The sequence below is a fragment of the Tamandua tetradactyla genome, chromosome 4 (genome assembly GCF_023851605.1).
Source record: "Tamandua tetradactyla isolate mTamTet1 chromosome 4, mTamTet1.pri, whole genome shotgun sequence".
Lineage (NCBI taxonomy): Eukaryota > Metazoa > Chordata > Mammalia > Pilosa > Myrmecophagidae > Tamandua > Tamandua tetradactyla.
The window spans coordinates 31220445-31245884 of NC_135330.1; the positions used below are offsets into that span (position 1 = coordinate 31220445).

Genomic DNA, 25440 nt, shown 5'->3' on the forward strand with positions numbered 1-25440 from the left:
ATCTAGGAATTCACATTTCTGTCCCTCCATCCTTAGGAGCAGGAACTGTTACTCTTTTGAAAGTATCCTTTACAAATGCTGAGGCACCCATCTCTCAGACTCTGGTCAGCTCTTAGATGGGGGGGATCCAGGATAATTACTTAGTTCAGCCTCTGTGCAGGCCCTTCAAAGTTTTCATTGATTCACCAAAATTTGTTGGTTTTGTTTATCTAAAGCCGTCCCAGAATATCCTGGGACACTCTGAAAAAAGGCATGGGTCAAACTTTCCCTCCCAGGGCTGAATACACTTTGCCTGACCTTGCAGAAGTCTGTCTCCAAGGAACACATTTCTGGGCTTTGGCAGCCAGAGAAACTTCTCAAGCCACAAACTGCAGATGCTAAGAGGTCAGTCCAGCACACACTGAAGGCATGTGCATAAGAGGAGACTGGCGACACTCCAATGGCATGTGCTATAAAAGACAGAAGAAATGAATGCAATTCTAAGAATCCCTGTAGAGTTGAATCGGTCCCTTGCATCTGCCCAGATGTTTATAAAGACGGCAGTTATCCTTAGGCAAAGTGCAGTCATTGGAAATCCAAGACTGGTGAAGGCCAGCATCACACTTCTTCCTTGGGACCTTAACTCCAACTCAGTAGTGAGACACAGCCCTGCGTTGTGGAACTTTTCTGCTCTGCCATGAGTATGCGTGCATTCTGCTCTCTGATGATGGTGATAAGGCATTTTGCTTTCTTACCCTGACTCCATCTGTATGGCCTTCAATAAACGAATAGAACAGATAGTCAAAGCTGGAAAAGGACTTAAATGCTATCTAATCAAGCCCCTATTCTCTATGAAAAGAAACTGAACCCAGAGGAGGGAAGTGATTTGCCCAAATTCATCCAGCTTCATAGCAGCACTGGAACACACTACTTCTCTGTTTCACAATTCTCCATCTGAAAAATGGGGCTGCTACTTGCTTTGCATAAAGCTTCTAGAGACAGCATTCGGTCTTTGAGGCTACTTCTAAACGTATTGACATTCTTGAAAAAGAAAAACATAAGCAGGTGGTGGTGAGTGACTCACATAGGAAACGTGAAAGCCATATAAATAAGTGTTATCAAATCAGACCATCTAAGGTCAAATTCTGGTTTCAGCACTTAATAGCTGTGTGAACTTAGGCAACTTTCTTGTTCTCTAAGCCTCCATTTTCTCATTCGTAAAATGATGTGAACAGTGTCTCCTCATAGGATGTTTTAAGTTAATCATAATTACTAAAATAATATAAATAATATATTTTATTTAATAAAAATTAAATAATATATTTCAGAAATAATATGCATGAAGCGCTTTGCTCAACTAAGCCGGGTTGGTGTTACCGGGATAAAGGATTTCTAGACTGAGGCCTGGCCCAACTTTGTTTGACGCTCCCAGGTCCATGGGGCAGGACAAGGGTGCCCACACTGACATCTGTTTGTTGTCCTTTTCTAGTTCTGGACGCCCTGGAGGAGCAGCACAGAGCGGGAGACTGTGGCGAGAGAATGAAGAAACCAACTGCCCAGGAGAAGCATGAGGTGGCAGTGTGGCACTCAGTTTAGAGGGCTTCGGCCAGCGGCGGTCCTATGGACCACCCTGCTGGCACTGGGCCTCCCCGGTTGGGTGTTGGCTGTCTCGGCCACCGCTGCAGCTGTGGTCCCGGAGCAGCATGCCCCCTCGGCCGGCCGGCCTCCCCTGGACTGGCTGCTCACAGACCGGGGCCCTTTCCACCGCGCCCAGGAGTATGCTGACTTCATGGAGCGGTACCGCCAGGGGTTCACAACCAGGTACAGGATCTACAGGTGAGTGGGAACCTCCACGACTGAGCCAGGGGCTTCCCTCAGAACCCAACCCGGGCAGGTCCTGCCAGAGTGCAGGCCCCAGCTGCTCAGCCAGCTGGAATGCCCTCAGACTGAATTAGAGGTGAAAGCTGGGGGAGCACCAAGCAGGGTAAATAAGTGTACCCTGTTGGTTTTTTCAAAAAGAAAGAAGAAAACACATACAAGCTGGAAAACCTGCTGATGCCTCCTGGGGAGCTGAGCAAAAGGGTTTCTATTTATAGGTTGTGCTGCTTATAAATTGAGGACAAATCAGGCAGCATGGAGTCAGCATGGGGCCCGTGCTGCTACAGGAGGTCAGAGTCAAATGCTGGGGCTGGGTTTTAACTAATGGGTTAGACATTTTTATGAGTTGTAATTACTTAGACATGCAAATGAAGGAAGGGCAGCTCCAGCTCCTGCCTTCAAAGTCTGGGAGCCCTGCAGGGTCAGGAAGGAAAGCTGTCCTAACTTCAGCTTGCCTTGTGCATGCAAATGGGCTCTATCTTCCTGTCCCCTTATGCCTATCCCCAGGAGCATGGTCATTGAAAGTCAAACATGAGACCTACCTGGTCCACCTGACCTGAGATAAGCCAGGTACATATTCCTGGCTGCTGGACCAGCACTGCAAAGGCAGAAGGATCCTCTAAGTCCTGACCTTGGGTGACCCAGCAAGCTCAGGGTTCCCACAGGTGCATCCTGATTTGAAACTTCCCTTTGATCCCTCTTCCCACTTGCTCCCCTATCTCTCCTTACCTTGTCAGCCATCCTAAGACAAAGCTAGGAGCTCTGTTAAATTCCTCTTTTTTCTCTTTTTGAAGGCATTTATTTTCTAACTGAAAATTAGTATTTCTAATACAGAAAAACAAAAGCAAAGGCAAAAAGTTAAAAAATAAGAAAACATGAAAAAGCACAAAGAAACAAAAAACACAAAATTATTATTTCTTCAGCATCTAGAGGCTACTGTTGTTAATATGTTGGCGTATGCATTTCCAGTCATATGAGAATACTAGTGTTTTGGGAACTCTAACTGAAATAAGCACTTTACATTGCCATATGTATATTTAATACTTCCAACAACTGTATGTTGGAAGAACAATTATCCTCTCATTTTTACAAATGGGGAAATTGAGGCCCAGAGAAATTAAGCAACTTGCCATGGGGCACACAACTAGTAAATGATGATGCCAGGCTTAGCTCCCAAGTGGTCAGACTCCAGAGTCTAGGTTTTTTACAATACATTTAAAGACATTTTTTTCTTTTTCCAAGAGTTTTTTAAACTTAAGCAGTAACTATGTGATCTATTTAGGTTAGCATGGGGTCTCAGAGAGAAAGTTTTAGGAGCACTCAGCACTGAAAGATTCCCAAATTGTAAGAGAGCAGCCATTCATAGAGGCTTTTTGCCTAGTTCGGTTTTCCCACCTGGATACAATTTGAAGGCCTGTACCTCACAGGTACAGAGGTACATAGAAATCAAATCCTGCTCCTCAGGAATAGCCTGCCCAGCTCTTTTTTCTGTCCATGTCTCCCTTCAATGTGCTTAGACTCAATTTGGTCCTATAAGGGATTAAATGCACATTCTCTGTTTTGGTGACTCTGGTCCTTGCCATTCTCCAAAGATTGCAATGGAAATTCACGTTAGGTCACAGACAAAGAGGGGCCAACTCAGGCTGGGAGTGGTGATTTACCTGCTGAAGTGAAATCATACGAGCTGACATGCCCCAATAAACTTTGTGTATGTGCGTTGTGCTATATCTTTCAAATTGTACTCTAGTAATATATAGACCTTAAAAAAAACCACATTCACCTACACAGTTCAGTGCTATTGATTAGGCTCATAATAATGTGCTACCATCACCACCATTTATTTCTAAATCTTTATGTTTGGCCTAAATAGAAAATCTGTACAAATTGAGCATCAAGTCCCCATTTTCAAACCCCAACCTATCTCCTAGTAACCTATATTCTAGATTCTAACTCCAGTTTGCTTATAGTAAATTAGGTCATAACAGTGAAATCACACGATATTTTCCCTTTTCTGTCTGGCTTATTTCACCCAACATAATGTCCTCAAGGTTCATCCATGATGTTGCATGCATCCGGACTTCATTTCTTTTATAGCTGAATACTATTCCATTATATGCATATACCTCATTTCGTTTATTCATTCATTGGCTGATGAACACTTGGGTAGCTTCCATTTTGGAAGCTTCCATTTTCACAGTGGCAATTGTGAAAATGCCACTGTGAACATTGGTGTGCGAATAACAGTTTAAGGCCCTGCTTTCAGTTCTTCTGGGTATAGGCCTAGTAATGGGATTGCCAGATTATAAGGTAATTCTATACTCAGTTTCCTGAGGAACTGCCAAACCGTCTTCCAAAGTGGCTGCACCATTTTACATTCCAAACAGCAATGAATGAGTGTTCCTCTTTCTCCATATCCTCTTCAACACTTGCTCTTTTTCATTTTTTCAGAGGTAGCCATTCTAGTGAGTGTGAAGTGGTATCTCATTGTTGTTACATTTGCATTTCCCTAATAGTGACGTTGAGGATCTTTTCATATGCTTTTTAGCCATTTGTATTTTCTCTTTGTAGGGGTATCTATTCAAGTGCTTTGCCCATTTTTAAACTGGGTTGTTTGTCTTTTATTGTTGAGTTGTAGGATTTCATTATATATTTTGGATATTAAAACCTTATTGGATATATGGTTCCCAAATGTTTTCTCCTGTTGAGTAGGTTATCTTTTCACTTTTCGACAGTCTTTTGTTGCACAAATTTTTTAATTTTGAGGAAGTCTCATTTGTCTATTTTTACCTTCATTACTTGTGCTTCGGGTATGCAGTCTAGGAAATTTTTGCCTACCACTTATCTTGATGACGCTTCCCTACATTTTCTTCTAGGAGTTTTATGGTCCTAGTTCTTATATTTGGGTATTTAATCCATTTTGAGTTAATTTTTGTATGTGGTGTGAGATTGGGAAATTCTTTCATTCTTCGGCACACGTATATCCAGTTCTCCCAGCACCATTTGTGGAAGAAACTATATTTTCCCAGTTGAGTGGGCTTGGCAGCCTTATCAAATATCAACTGGACATAGATGTAAGGGTATATTTCTGTTTCCTAGTATGGCTTCTACTTTTACTGCAGTTTTATTGAGATTTATTCACACACCACATAGACCATCTGAAGTGCCTAATCACAGTATCATCACTTAGTTGTGCATACAACCTACGATTTTAGAACATCTTCACTACTTCATAAAAGAAATAAAAATAAAAAAAGGAAACCCTAATTCTCCCATATCACTTATCCCTCCCTATTATTGACCCATAGTATTAGTGCAATACATTTGTTACTGCTGGTAAAAGAATATTTTATACTATTACTGTTAGCTATAGTTGATAGTTTGCAACAGGTACATTTTTTCCATATTCTCCTCTATTAACTCCTTGTAAGAGTGTCATACACTTGTTCTATTTAATGAAAGAACTTTTTAATCACAGACATTGTCCATCATAACATTCACTGTGTTATACATTCCCATGTTTTAACTTCCACCTTTCCTTTTGGTAACATACATGACTCTAAACTTCCCCTTTCCACCACACTCACACACCAGTCAGCACTGTTCATTATTCTCACAATAACATACTACCATCACCTCTGTCCATTTCCAAATGTTTAAGTTCCACCTCGTTAAACAGTCTGCACATATTAAGTAACCACTCTCCATTCTTCAGCCTCATTCTGTATCCTCGTAACCTGTATTCTATATTTTATGTCCATGAGTTTACATATTATAATTCGTTTATTTCAATGAGATCATTCAATATGTATCCTTTTGTGTCTGACTTATTTCACTTAACATATGTCTTCAAAGCTCATTTATGTTATTACATGTTTCCCAACAAATTTTTTAAAAGGTAAGTTCAGGAAGATTCTTTTCTTTATCAAAGAATATCTTCCCCTCTCTGTCCAAAAAAAAAAAAAATCAGAAAACCCATCTTAGAATGTGTTTAAGCAGTGAATCCTTCTAGTCCAGGTAAAAGAAGATTTAATTTACATAAGACTTTTTGATTCAACCCAAATTTCTATCAGAGGCACTGTTTTATTAAAATAAAAAAGATTTAAAAAATGTATTGGAACTGAAATGTAAGACTGGGAATTCCAACACCACTATCCCCTTCAAAGAGCTATAGGAACTAGAGGAAATAAACCATCTGTTTCCTTCTTTCCTCAGTAGATTGTTCTTTTCACCAAGCTCGGCCCCAAATCTGGATAGCCTGGCAGCCACTTAATGCCTGGACAGCAGCTCAGTGTCTGCAATCACTTCTGAACCATCAACCGTTCTATCAGTTGGTAATGGTTTCTTGATCATTTAATGTGACAAGCTCTTACACTGTGCCGTTCGGTTTCTCCAGGGTCAGGTATTGCACGTGAACCTGTACTTGGGGAAACAGTAACCAGTCATTCTGACAGGAATGTACCATTCTGATTTATAGCCCTTTGGTGGGGCAAAGAGAAAATGCTCACTCGCTGCTGCTCCAGGAGCATTCTGGGAGTTTGCAAAATGGTAGCTCCGTGGATATTTGTTCTATAGCTGTATATTACTCCAATGGGAAGCCACTTGTATGTCTTCCCCTTTTGTATCTCGTTGCAGTCCCCTCTGTCTGGCACATCCACGCCTTTGTTTATTCTGACTAAGCCAGTTACAGAAAACTGGTAAAACAGACATTGAGAGTCACGACAAAATTTCTCATCTTTTACCCAGAAGGGCAGAGGGAGGAAAAGCTTATGAAGAATATCAGAAATGTTTTGTGGGTAATTGTTGGTGTCTCTAACAGAATTAGTCTTTCGTTTGATTCTTTAAGAAAGCTTTTGGTACCTAGAAATCAAATGGCATAAAAATACACCTTCCACATAATAAAGGGGATGGGCTGTAGTTGGAGGAAGAATAGGATTTCCAATGGGGAGTAACATTTGGTGAAGGGTTATGTGATCTCTAAACGTGTTTTCCCAAACATTGTTGTTTTCTCAGTAATACATTTATACTCCTGCTTAGCAGAGAGGCTCTGGAGTCAGATAACCTGGCTTCTAATTCTGGACCTGTAGCCTACCAGCTTTATAATGTTGGGGAAATTAGTTAATTTATTTGTCCCCCAACTTCTTATCTAGAAAAGGGAACAATAATAGGGCCCCATCTAATGCATTGATGTGAAAATTAAATGAGTTAATTGATATAAATCACTCAGAACAATGCTTAACAAATATTACCTATTATGAGATAATCCTCAATGAATATTAGCCAATGCAATAATGGTACTGAAATAAGATCCATGAGTACTATCTTTATTATAATGTTGGCTGAAGGTGTAGCAGTCAGTAACCTATATTAGAAGATAAAAAAAATGTTCTCTCGGTTTTCATTTTAAAGCAGATTAATTCCTATCCCTCAATCCAGCCCTGTGCTTTAGGAACTCTTGCTCCTAAAGTCAAAGATTGCCATCTGAGGCAAGTCGTCAAAAGATTGGTGACCGCTGGCTCTTCAGTCCCAGGGATGAAACAAACAGTCTCAGTGTGGAGTTGTTAAGAGAAGAAAGACAATATGAGCTTTGTATGGCCCTCTTACAATATATCTCACTCAATTTTTGACATCCCTTCAAATTACATTGACTAACCTCTCGGTATGTCATGTAACCCTGTCAGACCAAGATCTGAGCTATTAGCCTACTTCTCAATGGGCCAGGTGGTAAGAACTATGAGGGCAGAGTTATTGGCGCTAGTCCCATCTGTAGCCTCCACATCCTTCCTCCCTCACTCCACTCCATAGCACCCACTACAAGAAACACATAAGTGACCAGACTCTGTCAGCAACCCTATGTGGTAGATGGAGCCTATTAAGGTCTAAAGCATTGAGATAAACGTATTCAAGGTCACAGAAGTAGCCAGTCACAGCCAGAAATAGCACTAAGGGCTCCTGACTTGGCATCTCCTGCTCATTACTCTAGATCATGCCACTTCCCTCTGACTAGTAAGTGCAACTTCATCATAACACGAACCTAATCAGGCACCTAAATTGAGCTGGTGCAAATGTAAATATGGTTTCTCGAAACACTAGTGGTAATGCTCCATTCTCTCTTTGCTGCAAATCAAAGTAATGAGCAGTCTGGTTTTTTCTTTTTAATATTATTTCTTTTAGTATTAAGGTTTTAATGGAGAAAGAGAATCATGGGATTGGAAAAAATCCAAGCACTTTGATGAAACACTTAACACTTGGAAAGAATAAATGAAAACTAAGAAAGAAAGTTAGAAATCACACAGAACAATGGATATAGTGTGGTGGTTGGAAGGAAAGCAAGGCTGCCAAAATATTAACCTGGGTCATTATTATCTTCATTCCTGTCTACCTCTTTTTAAAAAGAGTCTTGGAATATGTTAGAAGTCTTTGGGGACGAACAAAACATGGAAATCAAACATTATTTTATTGACCAATGGGACATCGTATTCTGATCACATTACAGAAAATGTTTGCAGATTTAGAGAACCAAAGTAGAAGAAAGCTGAAAAGCAAGAGGGTGGAGCTATACACATAAGCAGGCCGGGTTGAGGTAGGAATATGTTCTAGTCAGCTACATCTGGAAACATCCAGGAGGACAGGAAGGGATAGAATCAGCTTGAAGTGGAGAAAGCAGTATTTATAAGGGAAAAGAATGCTTGAGTGGCCATCAGAGCAGTAATTCTCAGAAAAGAAACTATGTTTAGAATTCATTAGGATGAAGAACAATATTTGATAATAGCTTAAATGTGAGGCAAGTGGGAAATAGGAAGAACCAGATATTTGATCCCTGCTACTTAATATGGTCTGGGGACAAGTAGCATCAGCATCACTTGGGAAATTGTTAAAAATGCAGAATCTCAGGCCCCCACCCCAGACCTACAGAACCAGAATCTGCATTTTGATAAGATTCTCGGTTAAACAGTACGCACGGGAAGGCTTGAGAAGCACTGTGTTTTATGACACCAAGTGTTTTAGAGAAAAAAATAAAGAGAACAAGAATAACCAGGGCAGAGAAGGAGAGAGGGTTAATGGTAAGTTGCATTTGAGGTGATGAGAAGACCTACAGGAGATGTTACAATGAAATAGAAAAGTGGTGAGGGCAGTTAAATCTGGGAGTTATTGATACCAGGACATATGGACTCATAAGAATAGATGCAGCAGCTAGGGGAAAAGTTTAAAATAGAAAAGGCTGGAGGCCTAGAACCAGCTCTATCTAATGGGGGATAGAGAGGTAAGGAAGCAGAAAGCAGCTGTGGAAGCAATCACAGGAGGAGCTCCAGAGCTGATTTATTATCCAGATCACGTCTTGCCTACTAACAAATGCTGATTTGGATAAACAGCGAACCCTGGGAGAGGCACTATCTCCAATTAAGAGATCACAATCCGCATAAATAAACGGCAACCAAAGGTAATCTCAGTCTGTATAGGTAAATCCCAGTGATTTCCTAGATGTTCATTATAGCTACAGAGGTGAAAAATGTTGCATTATCGCTCAGCTGCAGAAGACCACGAGGGAAACTGTAGTTCTGCGGTAGTAGGGACAGGCAAGGAAGGACTCTTTGGGAAAACAGCCATCACCCAAGTAAACTGGCTGACCTCTGGATTCTCACGGACTGTATTTTAACACAAGGGAGTTTGTTGGGATAAAAGGAAAGCAAGGAATCGTACATAAACTGGAATTGTGATTAGGTTTAATCACAGATTAGGAAAAATTCCTAAGCAATGTGGCTATGATGAGCCTGCAGTATTTAGATTATACTGCACAGATAAGTCAAGGAAAGCCAGAATAAAGAAGTACTGTTTAGGCAAGACTTTGCTGGATGAGCAGAAAGTCACGAGGTGGAGAGCTTGGGAAATGGTGCTATAGACACAGGAATAGACTAACCAAAGGACTGGGAGTGCCAGAAGAGGTTTGAGAACAAAGAAGCCTGCCTCATGTTTCTAATGCAAGTATCAAGACATGCATCATTGTGCCACTCCTTGTTCTCTCTTCCGACCGTGCTATTTCTGCCATAGCCTGTCCCTCCAAAATGCCAAAAAAAAAAAAGACTCTTAGAAGCTGGTTTCTTCCAAAGTGCAATTTCAAAAAATTCTATCAAGGAGGAAGGGGTATATTATTTTCCTATATTAGGTGTGGTAAGTAAAACATGAAGCAAAAGAATTGCCTGTACAGAGAAAGTAGGAAAAATGGAAAGTGAACATTTACTTGATGAGAAAGGAGTAACTGATGCTTTAAGATTGTGCAAAACTACTGGTTTGGCTAAAAATCTAGCATTATTTATGCTTATAAAATTGAACTAATGGTGGGCGGGGTGGTGGTGGCTCAGTAGCAGAGTTCTCACTTGCCGTGCTGGAGACCTGGGTTCGATTTCTGGTGCCTGCCCATGCAAAACAATTTTTAAAATAAAATAAAATAATTGAACTAATGGTAGGTTTGCCGCACCTTGGCCCTCAGCAACTCCACTGTGTGAAGCATTATTCTGGGCACTATAGCAGGATATAAAAGATAAGGAAAACAGGATCCCTCTGATTCCTGGGAGATAAGTAATCTAGTTTGAATGGCAGCATACACACAAGATAAGACTTTGGGATAGTGCATCTCAAGTGCTGGGGAGAAGACATTTAATAAATTCTCAGTAGTTGATGGAATGATTTGGCCTATGAATACTGGGTCAGAATGAATTCTCAGGATTCCAGTCCAAGATTCCCCCAGGACACAATGACTTCTGCCCCCAATTTTCCCATGTCTTTTGGGCCTATACTTAGATTCGCCATCCTGGCTTGAGATAAGATTGCAACATGATCTGTGAAAACAAAATGTGAAAATGAAAATATACAAGAACTGAAGGGAGAAGCCAGGAAGGGGCTTGCCAAAGGGAGACGACAAGATCAGTTCTGTTTTCAGACGAGATTTAGTAGAGAGATCTTGAGTCAGTCAGGCAGAGAAAAAGAGGATATGTTTTGCTTCAAGAAATAATTACTTTTATTCATGAATGAATTGCTACTTAGAGATGTGTATAGGTAGAAAAGAGTGAGGTGGGCTTCATTTAGAAACTGTAATGACACAGGTGCAGACAGCTGGGGACATTGGCTAGTCATGTAGTCCTCTTTTTTTCCTTTTCAAGAGAAGAGCTTTATCTGGGTCAGGGATTCTCATTAAAAAAAAAAAAATTCAGCTTCTGCTACATTTCTCCCACCTCAGGGCTTCCCACATCTCCCACACATACAAAAAAACTTCTGAACAGCGAGTGGCACATGGCAGGGCATCTATTCATACAGCACACATGTATTGAATATTTATGTGCTGGCTGCTCCTCAGTTGCGGGGGACACAGCCACAGATGAGACATGGCCCAGTCTTCAGGGAGCTTTGCCCTCAAAGAAGATCCATGTGAGCAAGTGGTTAGAAGTGAGTGAGGTCTATGAAGAGGTGAAGAGTGCTGGTCCCATGTCAAATCACCCTTCTTCCTCTCCAGGACTAGAAACGGGAAAGTCTGCACTCAGGGAATGGAAGACAAGTAGATTTATTACCATAAAGATGAGTTGGAGATATTGGATTGAACCTGTGTCTGAAATGGGAATTCCATTTCCTTTGATCCCACCCACCCCCAACTCAAATTAGAGATAACTGGATCCTGCTTAGACCACCTGGCTGACTTCCCTAATCCTAAGGGAAGCAACTGGGGAATAGATCCCTAGAGACTATGAGTGGGGTGCGCAGGTGACCTCAGAATGGCTCTGCCAAGTGAGTGAACTAGGAGGAGGAGGAAACAGCCTGAGGAATGTGTCCATTTGGGACACATATGTCCAAGAGACAGCAAGAACCAAGAAAGAGCCTTTTGGAAGCAGCGATCATAATTCATTGACTCTATTTGGTATTGAAATATGGAAGAGTACAACAGGCTCTCACCAACTTCCCCAGTTCTCTCATGGGAAGAAAGAGTAGGAATAAGGGGTGAAGGAAATAGATGGTTCTAATAGGGCAAAGGAGTTGGCTAAAATTTCTATTCAAGTTAGAGAAAGAAAGTAAAGGATCCCCTTATACTATGAAATGTTAATAACATTAATAACATTAACTCAGCGAACATTTGCTGAGTGCTTATCATATGCCCAATATTTTACTAAAGCTTTATAGACCCATATTTACAGATGAAGACATTGAGTTTTAGTGGGATTTAAGTCACACAACCCATAGAACAGAGAACCTGACCATCAAATGGTTACTATGGAATCATATAAAGCACCTGAGCCTGGGTGAGAAATCGTGCCTCCAATTGTAGCTACATGGGCTTTTTGCCCTCCCACTCTTCCATTTAGCATCCCGGCAGACCTGTGGGGTACAGAAGATGGGCCTCAGGGTTGGAGGGAGGTTCATCCACTCAAGGAACCTGCATTCCTCTGTATTGCCTGAGCTCACCATCTTCACACAGGGGTCCTTGAGTGGCAAGAAGGCTCCCAATGAATTTGAACATCACTGACAAATCCTCCTGAAACATTTCACCCACAGTAAATTCTGTCTGTGTTGACTTTGCACTACTGTTGTGTTTCCACAAAGATGTTGCTAGTGTAAATTGAATTTCTGTAAATGAATCCTATATTGAGAGGACGCAATGCCATTTCAGAGATGCAGTACCTTATCTTTTTTTTTTTCCTGGTAATGGCTTATAAAAATTCAGCGCTAAGTAAATCCCTAGCCCCTTACTTTAGGATCAGGTACTGTTGACCTATAAACACAGATATCCCCTTGGAAATTTCTTTTATTCCAAGGAATATTTTCACAAAGCCAGAAGAAACCTTTGGTGTTGCAAATCACCTCTGCTTATCGGACTACTTTGTAAATGTGAATTTTCTTACAGGGACAATAGTGGTATATGCTCAGAGACCCTCCCACTTACTCTTTGCATCCACAGCACTCTGTTGAAAGCTTTACAGGCTGGGACTCCCAAGTCAGCCTTAGGGCTAACACATGGGGTACATTTTAGAGAAGGTGCAGGAGTCAGGCAGAACTCCCACTGTGGGGTGGCCCCTCTGCACTTGTTTAATGGCCCTTGGTTCTGCCACCCTGCCTACTCTCTAGTGTGCTCAAAATGTGCCTCTTTGCCCTTTCCCCTACAAAGAACAAACAAGCTCTCAAAGTCAGCATGAGTTTACCGGTCACAGGATCCCCTGATGGGAGAAAAATGAGGTAGCCTGAACCAGCATAGCATCAAGCCCTTTGTTAGGAACCCTGGTGCCTGGGGGCATTCACGTTTTCCTTGTGTGCCAGGAGAGCCAGTGTCTCACCTGGGAACATGCTGGTGACGGAGAAGGGACAGGAAGGAAGACTCTTTGGGGAGTGAGTTCTCCTGAATCCACAGAGGCATGTAAACACCTAATGATCCCTTGACATGGACTCCATAGATGGTTTACTAGTAACAGAGGTAAACTTTAGCACATTAAGCCAGCCTCTTACTCCGCTGGTTCTGTGTATGTTCTAAGTTGTGCAGCTAATAAAGCAGGCATGGAGAAGAAGGGAAGCTGTACAAGTCCTTGAGCATTTTCCTGTTTATCTAGAAACTCATGCTCAAGTGGGACTCAACAGAAGAAATGTGACTTCAACGCTGGTAACATTGTTTGGTATTCTGCATGAACTAAGCATGGCTGGGTGTTTTTTCATGCCTGCATATCACAGCCTTTCAGGCCTGAAAGAAAAAACCAACAAACAAAAAACAGACAAACTGGGATCCACAGAGTGAGGTGTGTTGGCCTGAGACAAGAGGCCAAGGCTGCAAAGACAGCGTCTGAAGTCTATTGACCTGGGATGGTTTATCAGAACCAATGATAAATTGGTTTATCTATGAATTCAGAGGAAACTTGAAAATGCTCCATTTCCCATGCAACATGGACAAACACTCTGCTAATCATGTCAGAGGTGTCCAGCCAGCGTTGCGGTGGGCAGTTCTGGTCATAAGGTATTCACAGAAGCCAGTCTCCATTAAATAGCCCCAAATGCCATAAAGATCGTTCGGAAATGGAAGCATACTTTTTATCCCCACAACTTTCACTTATTGATCCTGCCTCTGCTTTATTTTATTTTTCTAGAGTAAGTCTGAAGGCCTCTTCTTCACAACAAGCCTCTAGACATGTGAAGTTGGTTGTTAGCACTCTATAACTTCCCTCCAGAGGTTCTTTACTTCCTTCCCCCTCCTCTCACATTCTCTCTCAAGCTGTCTTTGGTTTTTTATCCCTAACCCTCTCTGTGGTGGTTTGAAGCTGTATGTACCCTAGAAAAACATATTCATAAATTTACTATTGTAAGTAAGATCTTTCCAGGGTGCTACTTCAGTTAAGCTGTGACCCATCTCAATCAGGACGGGTCTTAATTTTTAATTGGAGTCCTTTATAAGAGAATAAAATTCAGGTAGAGAAAAAGAAAGCTACAGAAGCAAGAGGCTAAAATCAGCAAAACCTGGAAGAGAAGAGAGAGCCCAGCAGATACCTCTGTTTGACTTGTCATGTGAGAGAGAAGCCCTGGATCACTGGTAGTCATTCTTCAGGAAGAAAGCATTGCTTTGGTGGCACCTTCATTTAGACATTTTCCTGGCCCTGGAACTGTGTGAATAAATTCCCATTGTTTAACCCAACCCATTTCATGATGTTTGCTTTGAGCCACCTAGGAAATGAAAACAGACTCCTTTTCCATATTTCCTCATAAATAAAATATAAGAAATTTATTTTGACATAAAGCTTTTTCTTGAACCAATTCTGGTTCCTAGGGAGCTTGTTCACTTTTGAAAGTACTCAAGAATTTTGTCATGGATCAATATCAGTTCATCGATTCAGACTTCCTGAGACCAGGCACTTCCCTCTCTCCAGACGTCCTTAACTTCTCACATTTTTATGCAGATCTCAGCGATTACCAGTAGTGGTTTTAGATCATAGGCACACCTCAGGCATTGGTATGATTGTGCTCTGGACCTGAAGCACCAATGCTTCAAGAAAAGTTGGAAATGGATATTGGACTCGTGTTGAGAGAACTGATGTTTTTAAATTCGAGTTTAACATAGGAAAAATCCTTTATACTCAGCTTCTCAAACAATTGCATCAACTTCTTTTTTGGTTTGATTTTGCAGACATAGATTTAGTTTCATGTATAAATTAATGTCCTACTACTTATTATATCTCCTGTTTTCTTTATAGTGTTTCTTGGTCTCACTAGCCGTCATGCTGTGGTAACTCTCTCCTTTTCCCCATTCACATCCGAATCGTGTGGCTTCCAATTCAGAAGCATCATGTAAAGCCAGATTCTTATTTTCTTCTCTATCATTCTGTACCACTTTGACTTTTCTCTTCTCCAAATCAAACTGCCTGAAGACTTTTGTTGGCCCTTCTTCGCCCAAAGAATAAAACCCCAATCAATTTTCTTAGCATAAAGTCTGTTCAAAATCCATCCACTCTCCCTTTCAATAAATATTCAATGAATACTGACCCTGTGTCACTGATTGTGTTCCACCATTTCTTTCTGCTTGTCCATCATTCCAGTTCCATAGAACATCTACAGCTTCACCCAGGCATAGAAGGCTCCTGTAGATCCCATGCCTTTTCATATCCTAGTCTCCCTTCCTGCAAAGTTCTTTCCATTTCCTCTGCCTGATGACCTCCTATTTACCTTTCAAACCCATTCAAATATCACCTCCCTATGAAGTCTTCTCTGACTCCTTTAAGAGGCTTAAGAATTACTTCTATTTTAGATTCCCTATCACTCTGTTCTTATTTTTGCTATAGAAATTGTTGTGCAATATATATTTGTTTGTAGGTTCGTCTCTCTTTACTCTCCACTTGAGAACAAGCTCCTTCAGGCAATGAGCTCATTTTTGTATCTCCAGTTCCCAGCAACATGTCTGGCATGTATGGGGCATAGCAAAAAATTAAACCATTCTCTGAGAGTAGGGTTTTCTGGAGATGAATTAGCTGAAGCACAAAGCAATATTACATTGTGGATGATATTCCAGTCCCTAGAAACAGAGTACCTGGATTTAAATTTCAGTTCTGCTGTTTCTAACTGTGTGTCCATGTGCTAGTTATTTTGTATCTCTGAGTCTCATTTTTCTCATCCGTAAAATGGGTAGAAAATAGTACTTTCTTTTAGGATTATTGTATTGAAAATTAATTCCAGATTTTGTTTACTTCAAAATAAAAGGCAAATCCTTTTAGTGAGGGGTTTCCCAAGAGTAAATAAAGAAAGCGATGGAGTGGGGTATCTGAAGATTAGAAAGGGGAAACCAGGGAAGAGATTAATTGGGAAGAGGAAAGAAAGAAGAGGCAGTGTTACTCCATCGAACTCTTTCTACTATAATCTTCATACATTAATCATATTTATCACTTAAAATATACATACTGTTCTCCTTAATTGTAGCCTGAGTTAATCTATCCATTGATTTTACAGTTATAGATGGTTCACAATAAATCCATAACAGTGACAGGTGCTTTCCCTGTAGAACAAGATCCCACAGCCCCAAAGCCAAGTCCCCAGCACCAACACTGTTACTCATTTAGGTCCAGACAGCCAGAACAGAGACCCCATAGAGGACCGTTACTGAGCCAAGATAAAATGGCAGCATGGCTGTTTGACCCATACATGGATAATAAAAGTGGGTAATTGAAAGGGACTCCTATCCAGAGAGCCAACAAAATCAAGAGTCAAGATTACTTTGCCAGACCTAAAATATTTACTGTCTGTCCTTTAAAAAAAAAAAAAGGTTAGCCAAGCCCAGGTCTAGCAGACCATAGAGAGGCCCCAAAAGGGGTTACAAACTCTCCCGGGTCACCTATTTCCTGTTAGCCAAGCTGATAGGGTCCCACAGCTGCTGGGGTAGATGGCTGGCCAGCTGAAGACTCAATTATCCCATGTGCTTCTAAAGACAAATCTTTTTAACTTCCAGGTTGTGCTACTATATCATGATCTGAGACTTTCATTATAGGTCATCTTTGTCACTAATCCAAACTAGTTGATCCATCAACAAAATAAATTCTCCATCTTGGGATATTAAAATTATGCATAATTACATATAAATGTATAACTATTAGTTTATCAGCAAAAAAGAAAAAGTGAAAACATTTATTTAAACACTGAAAACACAAATCCATATAAGAAATGATATTTTTGGATATTTATTTTAACACAAATTTATATACGAATTAACACAAAATTTAACACAAATTAAAGACTTTGATGATAAGTAATGTGCAGATTGCTATTCTTTCTCTTTTACTGATTTTTCTATCCTTAGGATTAAAGATATGACTGTAAGTCTTAGATCCAGAAACCAATAAATTTTTTTGTTTTGACTCAAAGTTAAAAATGTAGCATCACATAAATAAATAGTTGACAACAGTAATAAAAACTTCATTGCCTTGTTGTGGAGTTCTGAGTAACTTGTCTTTGTATTTATCCAAAATTGAGTTACAGACATTGATTTAAATATTGATTGCAATCCTAAATCTGAAATAATTTTGCTAGCTTTTCTTTTTTTAAAGTTAGTGAGATTACTGTTTTGGTGATTTGTAAGAAGACTAATTATTCACAAATTTCCTAAACGCAGGTCTACTTCTGGTGGATAACACTCACTGAACATTCAGAAAATCCTTTCAGGTATTCAAAAATAATGCTTGTGATGCTTTTCATATTTAAGTCTGATGAGTTTGAGAATTCAGAAAATGAAGGGAACATGCCATAATCATTCTCTTCGTGTGTGCTTCAACCATATTTTTAACTTTTTCTTGAATATATTGATTTTATTATACACATTGAAGAAAGTAGTCATAGTGCCTTGTAGACTTAAATTTAATTTATTTACAAGTGAAAATATATCTGATAAATAGGCCAGTTTTGCAACCTATTCCTCATCATGAGAATACTGGGCCAAGTCTGAATGCTTTTTATTTTTAAAAAATTTCCATTTCATGTCCTGATTCCAATTGTTTTATTACGATTTTCCCTCTTGATATCCAGCATACTTCAGCATGAAGTGGTAAATTCACATGCTCAGACCCCATCTCTTTGCGCAAAATTGCTCCTATTCTGGGCTGAGGACTCAGGCCTTTGTCCTTCTGGGTTGAGGTGGGGACACCTCCCTCGGCACAGAATCCGAGTGGTGGGATGACATCGAGGCACCTTACAGCTGTCAGCATGTGAGTGGAACTGCCCAGCCATCCTACCCTACCATTAAGTGGGCCTCAACCACAAGCTGTGCCTCAACACCTTCTTCAACACTAAGGATATGCAAGAGCTCACCAAGCACTCTGTGGGGTGCTGCATGGACACACCTAGGAAGCAGGTGGTGGCGTGACAGTTCCCTCAGGGGTACCAGTTCCCCTCCATGGAGCAGCTAGCCACCAAGCTTCCCAGCATGGTGCAGCCTTTTGGGGTCAAGCATGTGATTGGCATTGGAGTGGGAGCTGGAGCCTGTATCTCGACCAAATTTGCACTCATCTTCCCTGACTTGGTGGAGGGGCTGGTACTGACAAACACTGACTCCAAAGGCAATGACTGGACCATCTGGGCTGTCACACGGCTCCCCAGCCTGATCAGCACTTTACCAGACACAGTGTTATCTCACCTCCTTTGCCAGGAGGAACTGGTGAACAAAATGGAGCTCGTCCAGAACCACCAGCAACAGACTGGGAATGTAGCGAACCAGGCCAACCTGCAGCTCTTCTGGAATATGTACAACAGCTACAAAGGCCTGGACATTAAGTGGCCTGGGATAATGCCTGATGCCAAGATGCTCTGCTGCCCCACAATGCTAGCAGTTGGGGGTAATGGACCTACTGAGGATGGAGTGGTCGAGTGCAATTCCAAACTGGACCCAACCATTATGACCTTCAAATACTTCCTACAAGGCATGGGATACATGCCTCCAATTAGCATGACCCAGCTGGCCTGCTCAGGTACCACATCTCTCGCCAGTGCAGCCTGGTAGATGGCAGCCACCTGCAGACCCGCATCCACTGAAAGAGCAGTGAGGGCCTGGACCAGATCAACCACACCATGGTCCTGCTGAAGCCTCCGGCCCTTTGAAGATGCCCACCCACCCACTCACCCTTGTCCACTTGCCTCCTTGGTCATTTTCCCTTTAGTTTATGAGTATAAGGGAGGAAATTAGGTTACCTTTCCTCAAAAAAAAAGAAAAGGACCCACCATAGATGCTGCAACAGAGCAGTCTCCAGATGATTTGAGGGGCTTGCTTTCCCTCCTTAGACCCCAAATCACTCAACTTGTTAACTTGGCTGAATTACACTCTCTCATCAAACACCCTGTGGCTCAAACACAGACAGATGGGTGGGGGTACAGGAAGGAAGGGAATGAGCCAAGGAAAAAAATTACAGTCCTTCTCTGTCTAGTATCCAGGATAAAATCCTAGATATGGGAGGAGCATGAGTAGGAAAAACCTTGGGCAGACAGTTTTGAGGATGGTGGGGTTTCTAGGAGATGCTGGGTGCTGAGACCACAGAAGTATGAGGCCCAATTTAGACACTGCCATGAGAGCCAGGAGAAGCAGTGGAGAGCACTGGTTGGTGAGGAGCTATGGAGCTCTGAAGGAGCCTCCTCCAACCCCCTTCACCAAGTACACCTGTTTTTGTTTGAAGTATGTGATAATCATCTCAACAATAGCCACAAGGGGTGCTCCTAACAGGAAACCCTTTACTTGGTGCTCTCTGTATTTGGCTAGTGCTGCAGGACCAGGTGGGCAGGGGCTGAAGGGGATTTCTCTGCTCAAGAAAGTCAAAACATGAAGGAACCTGAGAGCAAGAACCCCTTAGACTGGCCCTTCCAACTGGAACTCTCTGTCACCTGCTGATCCTGCCCTTTCCTGAAACAAGGCCATGAAGTCTTGGGCATTCCTGAAGCAGAAGTTGGCCTAGTCTCCCTGGTTACCTGACTGGGGGCTGAGGGAAAAAGCTGGGATAACACATGGCTGACTGCCTTTGGTAGACAACCAGTGGCCAGAGGCAGTGGTGGCTGAGAATTGCCATAGACTCCTTTTATGCCCCAGGTTCTGCAGAGGACAACCCAGTCAGCAGGGGATGGTCCATAGTGTTTCTAGGGAGAGTCTGGTCACCTTATGACAACCCTTCACATAGGAATCATTGAGGAAGAAGAGTTGGTCTGGAAAGAACTTATCCAAGGGAGCAAGCCTTCTGCAGACCCACATCTTCTCCATCTCAGACTGCTGAATGGGCTAGGGCTGGGGCTTGGGCTCACTGGGTCCTGGGGACAGAAAGTGAAGTTTCTTGAAGTGGACAAGGACCAGGAAGAAGAGTAAGGAAGAGACCCCAGACACCCCAACCCCTTCCTGCCACCTGAAGCCAGGACTGTTCCATGTGTTTCCCATCTACCCACCTTGCCAGGTAGAATCTCCCAGACCACCAGACCAGAAACCAGGAGCCTAAACCAATTGCCAAGCTCGAAGTAATTAAAAAAAAAAAAAAAAAAAAAAAAAGAGGGAAGACATCAATGAAAACTAAGGGCTGTGGAGAAGGGAGGTTTTGTGGGGGTGGGGCGGGGGGGTTCTGAGGCTGAGAGGATACCTACATCCATGTCCCTTGTACATGTCATTCACCCCCTCAACTCCACCGCTTTATAACCTTAAGCCATTACTAGACCACTCTAGAGCCTGGTGGAGTGCTCATTTGTTCCCAGTTCTATTCATTCTTGTGCTTCCTTTGAATATTGAATGTGACAGAAAAACTGGTAGAATTAATCCCATTTACTGTAGATAGTGCTGTAAACCTTGTATTTGTTTCCTGCATTCTTTCAGATGAGATATCGATACATTATGTTTGCAATTTTCCATCAGAGGTAGTCTCTGCTTTTTTTGGTCAAGGTGAACTTTTAATGGACTTCATTTGCCTTTCTGTAGAGAGTGAAAAGCCTAATTTTGTGTATTCTGGTGGCTGATGTCATGAGACTTTGAGATAAGAAAATGTAAAACAAATAAAAATCCTTGTCAATGTAGAGAGTTAACTGTGCTGAAAAACTAATAAAGAAACTAAGAAGAAGAAGAAAAACTTATAGCATTAGAGTAGGCTAATTGCTGGAACAAATAGTCCCCAAACTTCCATGACTTATATGCTGAAAGTTTATACTCATTTCATGCCACACTTCCATGCAATTTATTGGGATGGTGAGAAGGATATTGCTTCATGAAATCATTCAGAACCAAGATCACTTCTACCTAGTCAACATGCCATTTATTAGGGCCTCAGAGTCTTCCACTTGATCTCGGCAGACAAGGAAAGAAAGAACAGAGGAGTTCATGGGAAGTTAATAGTCTGGGCCTGGGTTCACAGTCCATTGGCCAGAGCACAGTCATATGACTATACTTAAATGCAGAAGAAGCTGGGAAATGTTGCCTATCTGTGAGCCCAGGAAACAGTTTAGAGGGCAACTTTCCGGTCTCTGCCATAGCATTAGAATTTAAGGAAGCATTGAAATATAGAGTCCTAAATTTAAGTCCAAAATGTCAACTTCACAAATATGGGTACAGGAGGCCTGACTTTGCTGTGTGATCATATAGAAAAAAAAATCTGGAACTGGAAGGGAAGGGAATGTAGAGTCTTGGTTGACCATATGATAACTGTTAGCCAAAAGTATTTTTGTCTGTAAAAAACTGAATACAGTATTCAGGTACATCAATAAAATATGGTGTAGTAGAATGAGTACAGTCTCCCTTCATCTCTTATTTAGTTTTGTGCCCTTGGCTAAGATATGTAAAGCATCTGAGCTTCACCTAACTCAGCTGTGGTATATATCTCCTACTTGTGGTATGTATTGCTAGACTAATGCCACACATATGCTCATAACAAAACAAATGGTTTAAAAACATTAATCATTTATCTTCACTCAATCTCTGTGTTGGCTGGTTAGCTATACTTCAGGCTGCAGTTCTCGGGGAGAGGGCAGTCAATGCAGAAAAGCGGGGGGTGGGGAGTCTTTACTCCAACTGTGTTTATCCTGTGACCAAGGTCAGAAGGGCAGTAGCGACAGCTACCTGGGGGAAGCATTTCTCCTAGTGAGGGCAGAGATGCAAGAAGATGCAAGAAACACATGCAGTGCTTCTTGAGGCCTTGGCCCAGAGTTGGCCCACTGTCACCTATGCTGACATTCCATTGTCTAAAGCAAAGTCATGTGGCTAAGCCCAGTATCAATGGGGGATGGCAAATGGCTATAGCCATATCAGTGAGTGATACTGCAAAGTCTTATGTCAAAGGGCATTCTAATACAGGTGAGAATGATGATTCAATCTACCACATTTACATTTGTAAGACTGCGGCATTGATTAACAAAAATGTATACAAAGCACCCAGCTTCCTGCCTGGCAGCAGGGGGCCTCAGCAAATAGAAATTACAATGGTGGTCATAAGGATGATGAGGAGGATATATTCAGATTAGTGTACTCTGGGTGGCTCAGGGTACATCTACTGGATTATGTTCAATCTCAGTTTCCATCTTCAAAAAGAAACATATTGGCACACTAGATTGCAAGCAGAGATGGGTAACAGAAGGGCTATGGATCTGGAAACCCGGTATAAGGAACTAAAAATATTTACCTCAGAAAAGAGTATCCCATATAAAAATTAAATGCCTCCATGTGCCAGCGTTGCTCTCCCATTGAAAAAGGAATAAACTTGTAGGACAATGGAAGGAACTACCAGTCTGTGGGAATTGTCTTGGAGTCAAGTAAAAAACGGGAAGCCCATGCAGGCATTTGAAGTGGAGAAGCATGGCATGGGCTGTGATGTCAGCTTGCTGAGTGAACACAAGCTTTATGGGAGGTGAACAGAGCAGTTTATTCCATTGTTGAACAGATGATCTGTGAGGGAGCAGGTGGGAAGGGCAGGGCAGGAGTGGGGCCTCTGTGCCTGGTAAAACACAGGCCTTAGCTTCCTCTTCAGTTCCTTCTGGTCTCATGGATTCAGTGGTCCTTCACTCCAATGTGTCTGTTGTAATTCATGTTGAGTCTACAAACACACCACTCGCAGGGCTCTCTCTGAGCTCCAGAACCCCTCCAGGGCAGCGTGTGATCCCTTCCTCTTTCTTCAGGCTTGAATCTCCCCTCCCCATTTCTCCCAATCAGCCTTAATTAAACTGTGTGAAAGCTGCAGCTTGATTTCAATTAGAGCAAAATTGGTAAGATTAGAATGAAATTGGCCAATCATTGTTTACGGGGCCGTTGTTTGAGAACACAGCAGGCTGCTAAATTACCTCCATGCCAGGCTTCTTGTGTTCTTCCAGACAGCGAGAAGGACAAGGATACTGGGACATGGGGGACGACTGGCCTCCATTCTGCTTTGTGCCTTCTAGAATTACAGAGGTCGAGATATTCTTTTAACCAAAGGATTCCTGGATTGAAGCCTTTCTGCCCGTGGATTTCTCCCAGCCCCGGTGGTAAACAAGACAAAGGAATTATCTGGGAAATCTGACAGAAGTGTTCAGTGTGACCTTGAATTAGAGCATGGAACATGGAAAAAGACAGAAAGTCATCCATGGCATGATCTAGGTTCAATCAACTGAGATTTGGGCAAGTCACTGCTCATGGTTTTTGTGTCTCTTCATTTATAAACCTCTAAAATGCTAGTAGTTGAGTAATGTTATTTCCTTTCCTGTTCTCCCAAGGTCTTTGCATGGATAAAATAGTTCAACATGTGTGAAAATTTAAAAAAAAAAAAAAAAAGCCCTAAAGGAAAGCACTACACCAATATAAGAGATTAAGGTTTTTTATTATCATTTCTTTTTATAGCCCAGATTAATCATGTCTTATTCATTATAGCAGTAAAGGCTCTATCAGCCAAGTACATTACAGTAATCTGTTGTTGAGATAGAAATCTCCTGATGATGTGATCTGTCTAGAAATATTGCCTTCTGTATGGGAGCCAAAGCATGATATATCTCAAAGCCCCTAAAATATCCTGCTAGAGAACATGAAACCACCTTACTGAGTCACTGAGATAAGTAACTTGCATCCTTCAATGTATATGTTGGCTTTGGTTATTCTCTTTCACTGAGTTTTTGAAGCTGAAGACTGTGAGCCCTATGAAAAGAGAAAAAATGTCAATGTCTTAGCTTGGTGCATTGAGTTCTGTGATGGGAGCTGTAGCCCTGAATGTAACACGTATTGGTAGAAGGCCAAAGAAAGAGACACTTCTTTCTTATGTCTGTAACTCTTTAGGAAAATCGGCAGCACAATACTCAGTGGTGTTATTGAGACTCCTAATGTCAAATTGGCAAGTCCCTAGCTAGTCAGGGAAAGGCACATTTCCCAGAGAAAGGTGAGCTCTGACAGCAAATATGCTTGCATTTATCCAGCACCTGTTGGTGTGTGAGACATTTTCTCATGGGTCGTTGGTTGACAGGTTAGGCAGACAGAGTAAACTCACAGAAAAAATGAGAAGAAAGCTATTCCTGTCCCTGGCTTAGCGCCAATCCATCTTTTTTGCTCTGAAGTTCTTAAACATTTTATTTAGTAACATGTCCTGTGCCTTCTTTCATTTTTTAAGAAAAACCATACATGGTTTTCTTGCTCAAAACAACTGTTTGGAGAATGATAGATCAACCTTTTTGAGCACAGCTGTCTCTTTTAGCACTAAAAGTTAGGGTTCCCCCCAAAGGTGAGATTATTGGAAATAAATCATGACAGTTCATACTTTTTTGCCATTGTTTACAAAGTGGTGCTTGGAGCTGGGCATCAATAGCGGCCTTAGGCTTCTCTCCACTCTCAGGGAGTCCCAGATCCTATGTAGAGAAACACTATCTAAGTGAGCCCGTGATGATTGGTTAGCTCTGCAGGAAACAGCATCGATTCCTTCCCCTATAAGCCCAGACTGGAATCTAACTCAGGAGGAACAAATAGTTCCAAGCACTCGGGCCACACCAACACTGAAATCGGGTGGTGCAAGTCTGCAGGAGTGCCTGGGTGTGAGTGTGGAGATAGCGCGGCATGTTCAGGATACAGGAAATATGACTTTGCAAATGACAGCCATCTCAGTGGCCTTGGAATTGGGCCAGAACATGTTTCCTACCTGGCAATGGAAAGACGTAAGGTCCATTAGAAATTTGGGAGCAGAATAATCAGGTGATGAGCACAAGATCTCAGCACAATCATCCACACAGATTTCAGTTTCATTGAGGTATAGTTTTGTTTCCGTTTTAAATTACAGATTTAAAAGAAAATAGTCTCCCTTAGCTTCATAGGGAGGGAGGCTCCATAAGTAATAACTCTCCCTGGGGCCAAATCAAAGTTCTCAGTTTACAAGCCCAAAAAGTGGTGTGTTAATGAGCAGCTGCTAGAACAGTACCTGGGATCACAGTGCTGCAGGGTGGCTGGTGACATTAGAATCAGTAGCTATGACTTGGAGGCATCACTTTTTATTTACATCTTTTGAATTAGGAATACCCCGTTAGCCATTTAATATTCTTGTCTGAGAACATTTTGCTTCAAACCCAGAGCTGGCCTGGTCCCAAAGCCCTGATGTAGCTCCTGTAGCCTGAGGCTTGGCATGACTGTGGTCCAGC

At 41.7% G+C, this 25440-nt stretch overlaps 1 protein-coding gene and 1 pseudogene across 1 annotated transcript in view; both read left to right on the forward strand.

The window, feature by feature from the left end:
* BRINP2 (BMP/retinoic acid inducible neural specific 2) overlaps nucleotides 1–25440 on the forward strand; it is a 125426-nt gene that overhangs the window by 65090 nt on the left and 34896 nt on the right. Inside the window, exon 2 of the mRNA XM_077157093.1 lies at nucleotides 1469–1815. Coding sequence (XP_077013208.1) covers nucleotides 1547–1815 — 269 coding nt within the window. The 5' untranslated portion in view covers nucleotides 1469–1546. The remainder of the gene's footprint in view (nucleotides 1–1468; nucleotides 1816–25440) is intronic.
* LOC143678866 (protein NDRG4 pseudogene) lies at nucleotides 18245–18847 on the forward strand (annotated as a pseudogene).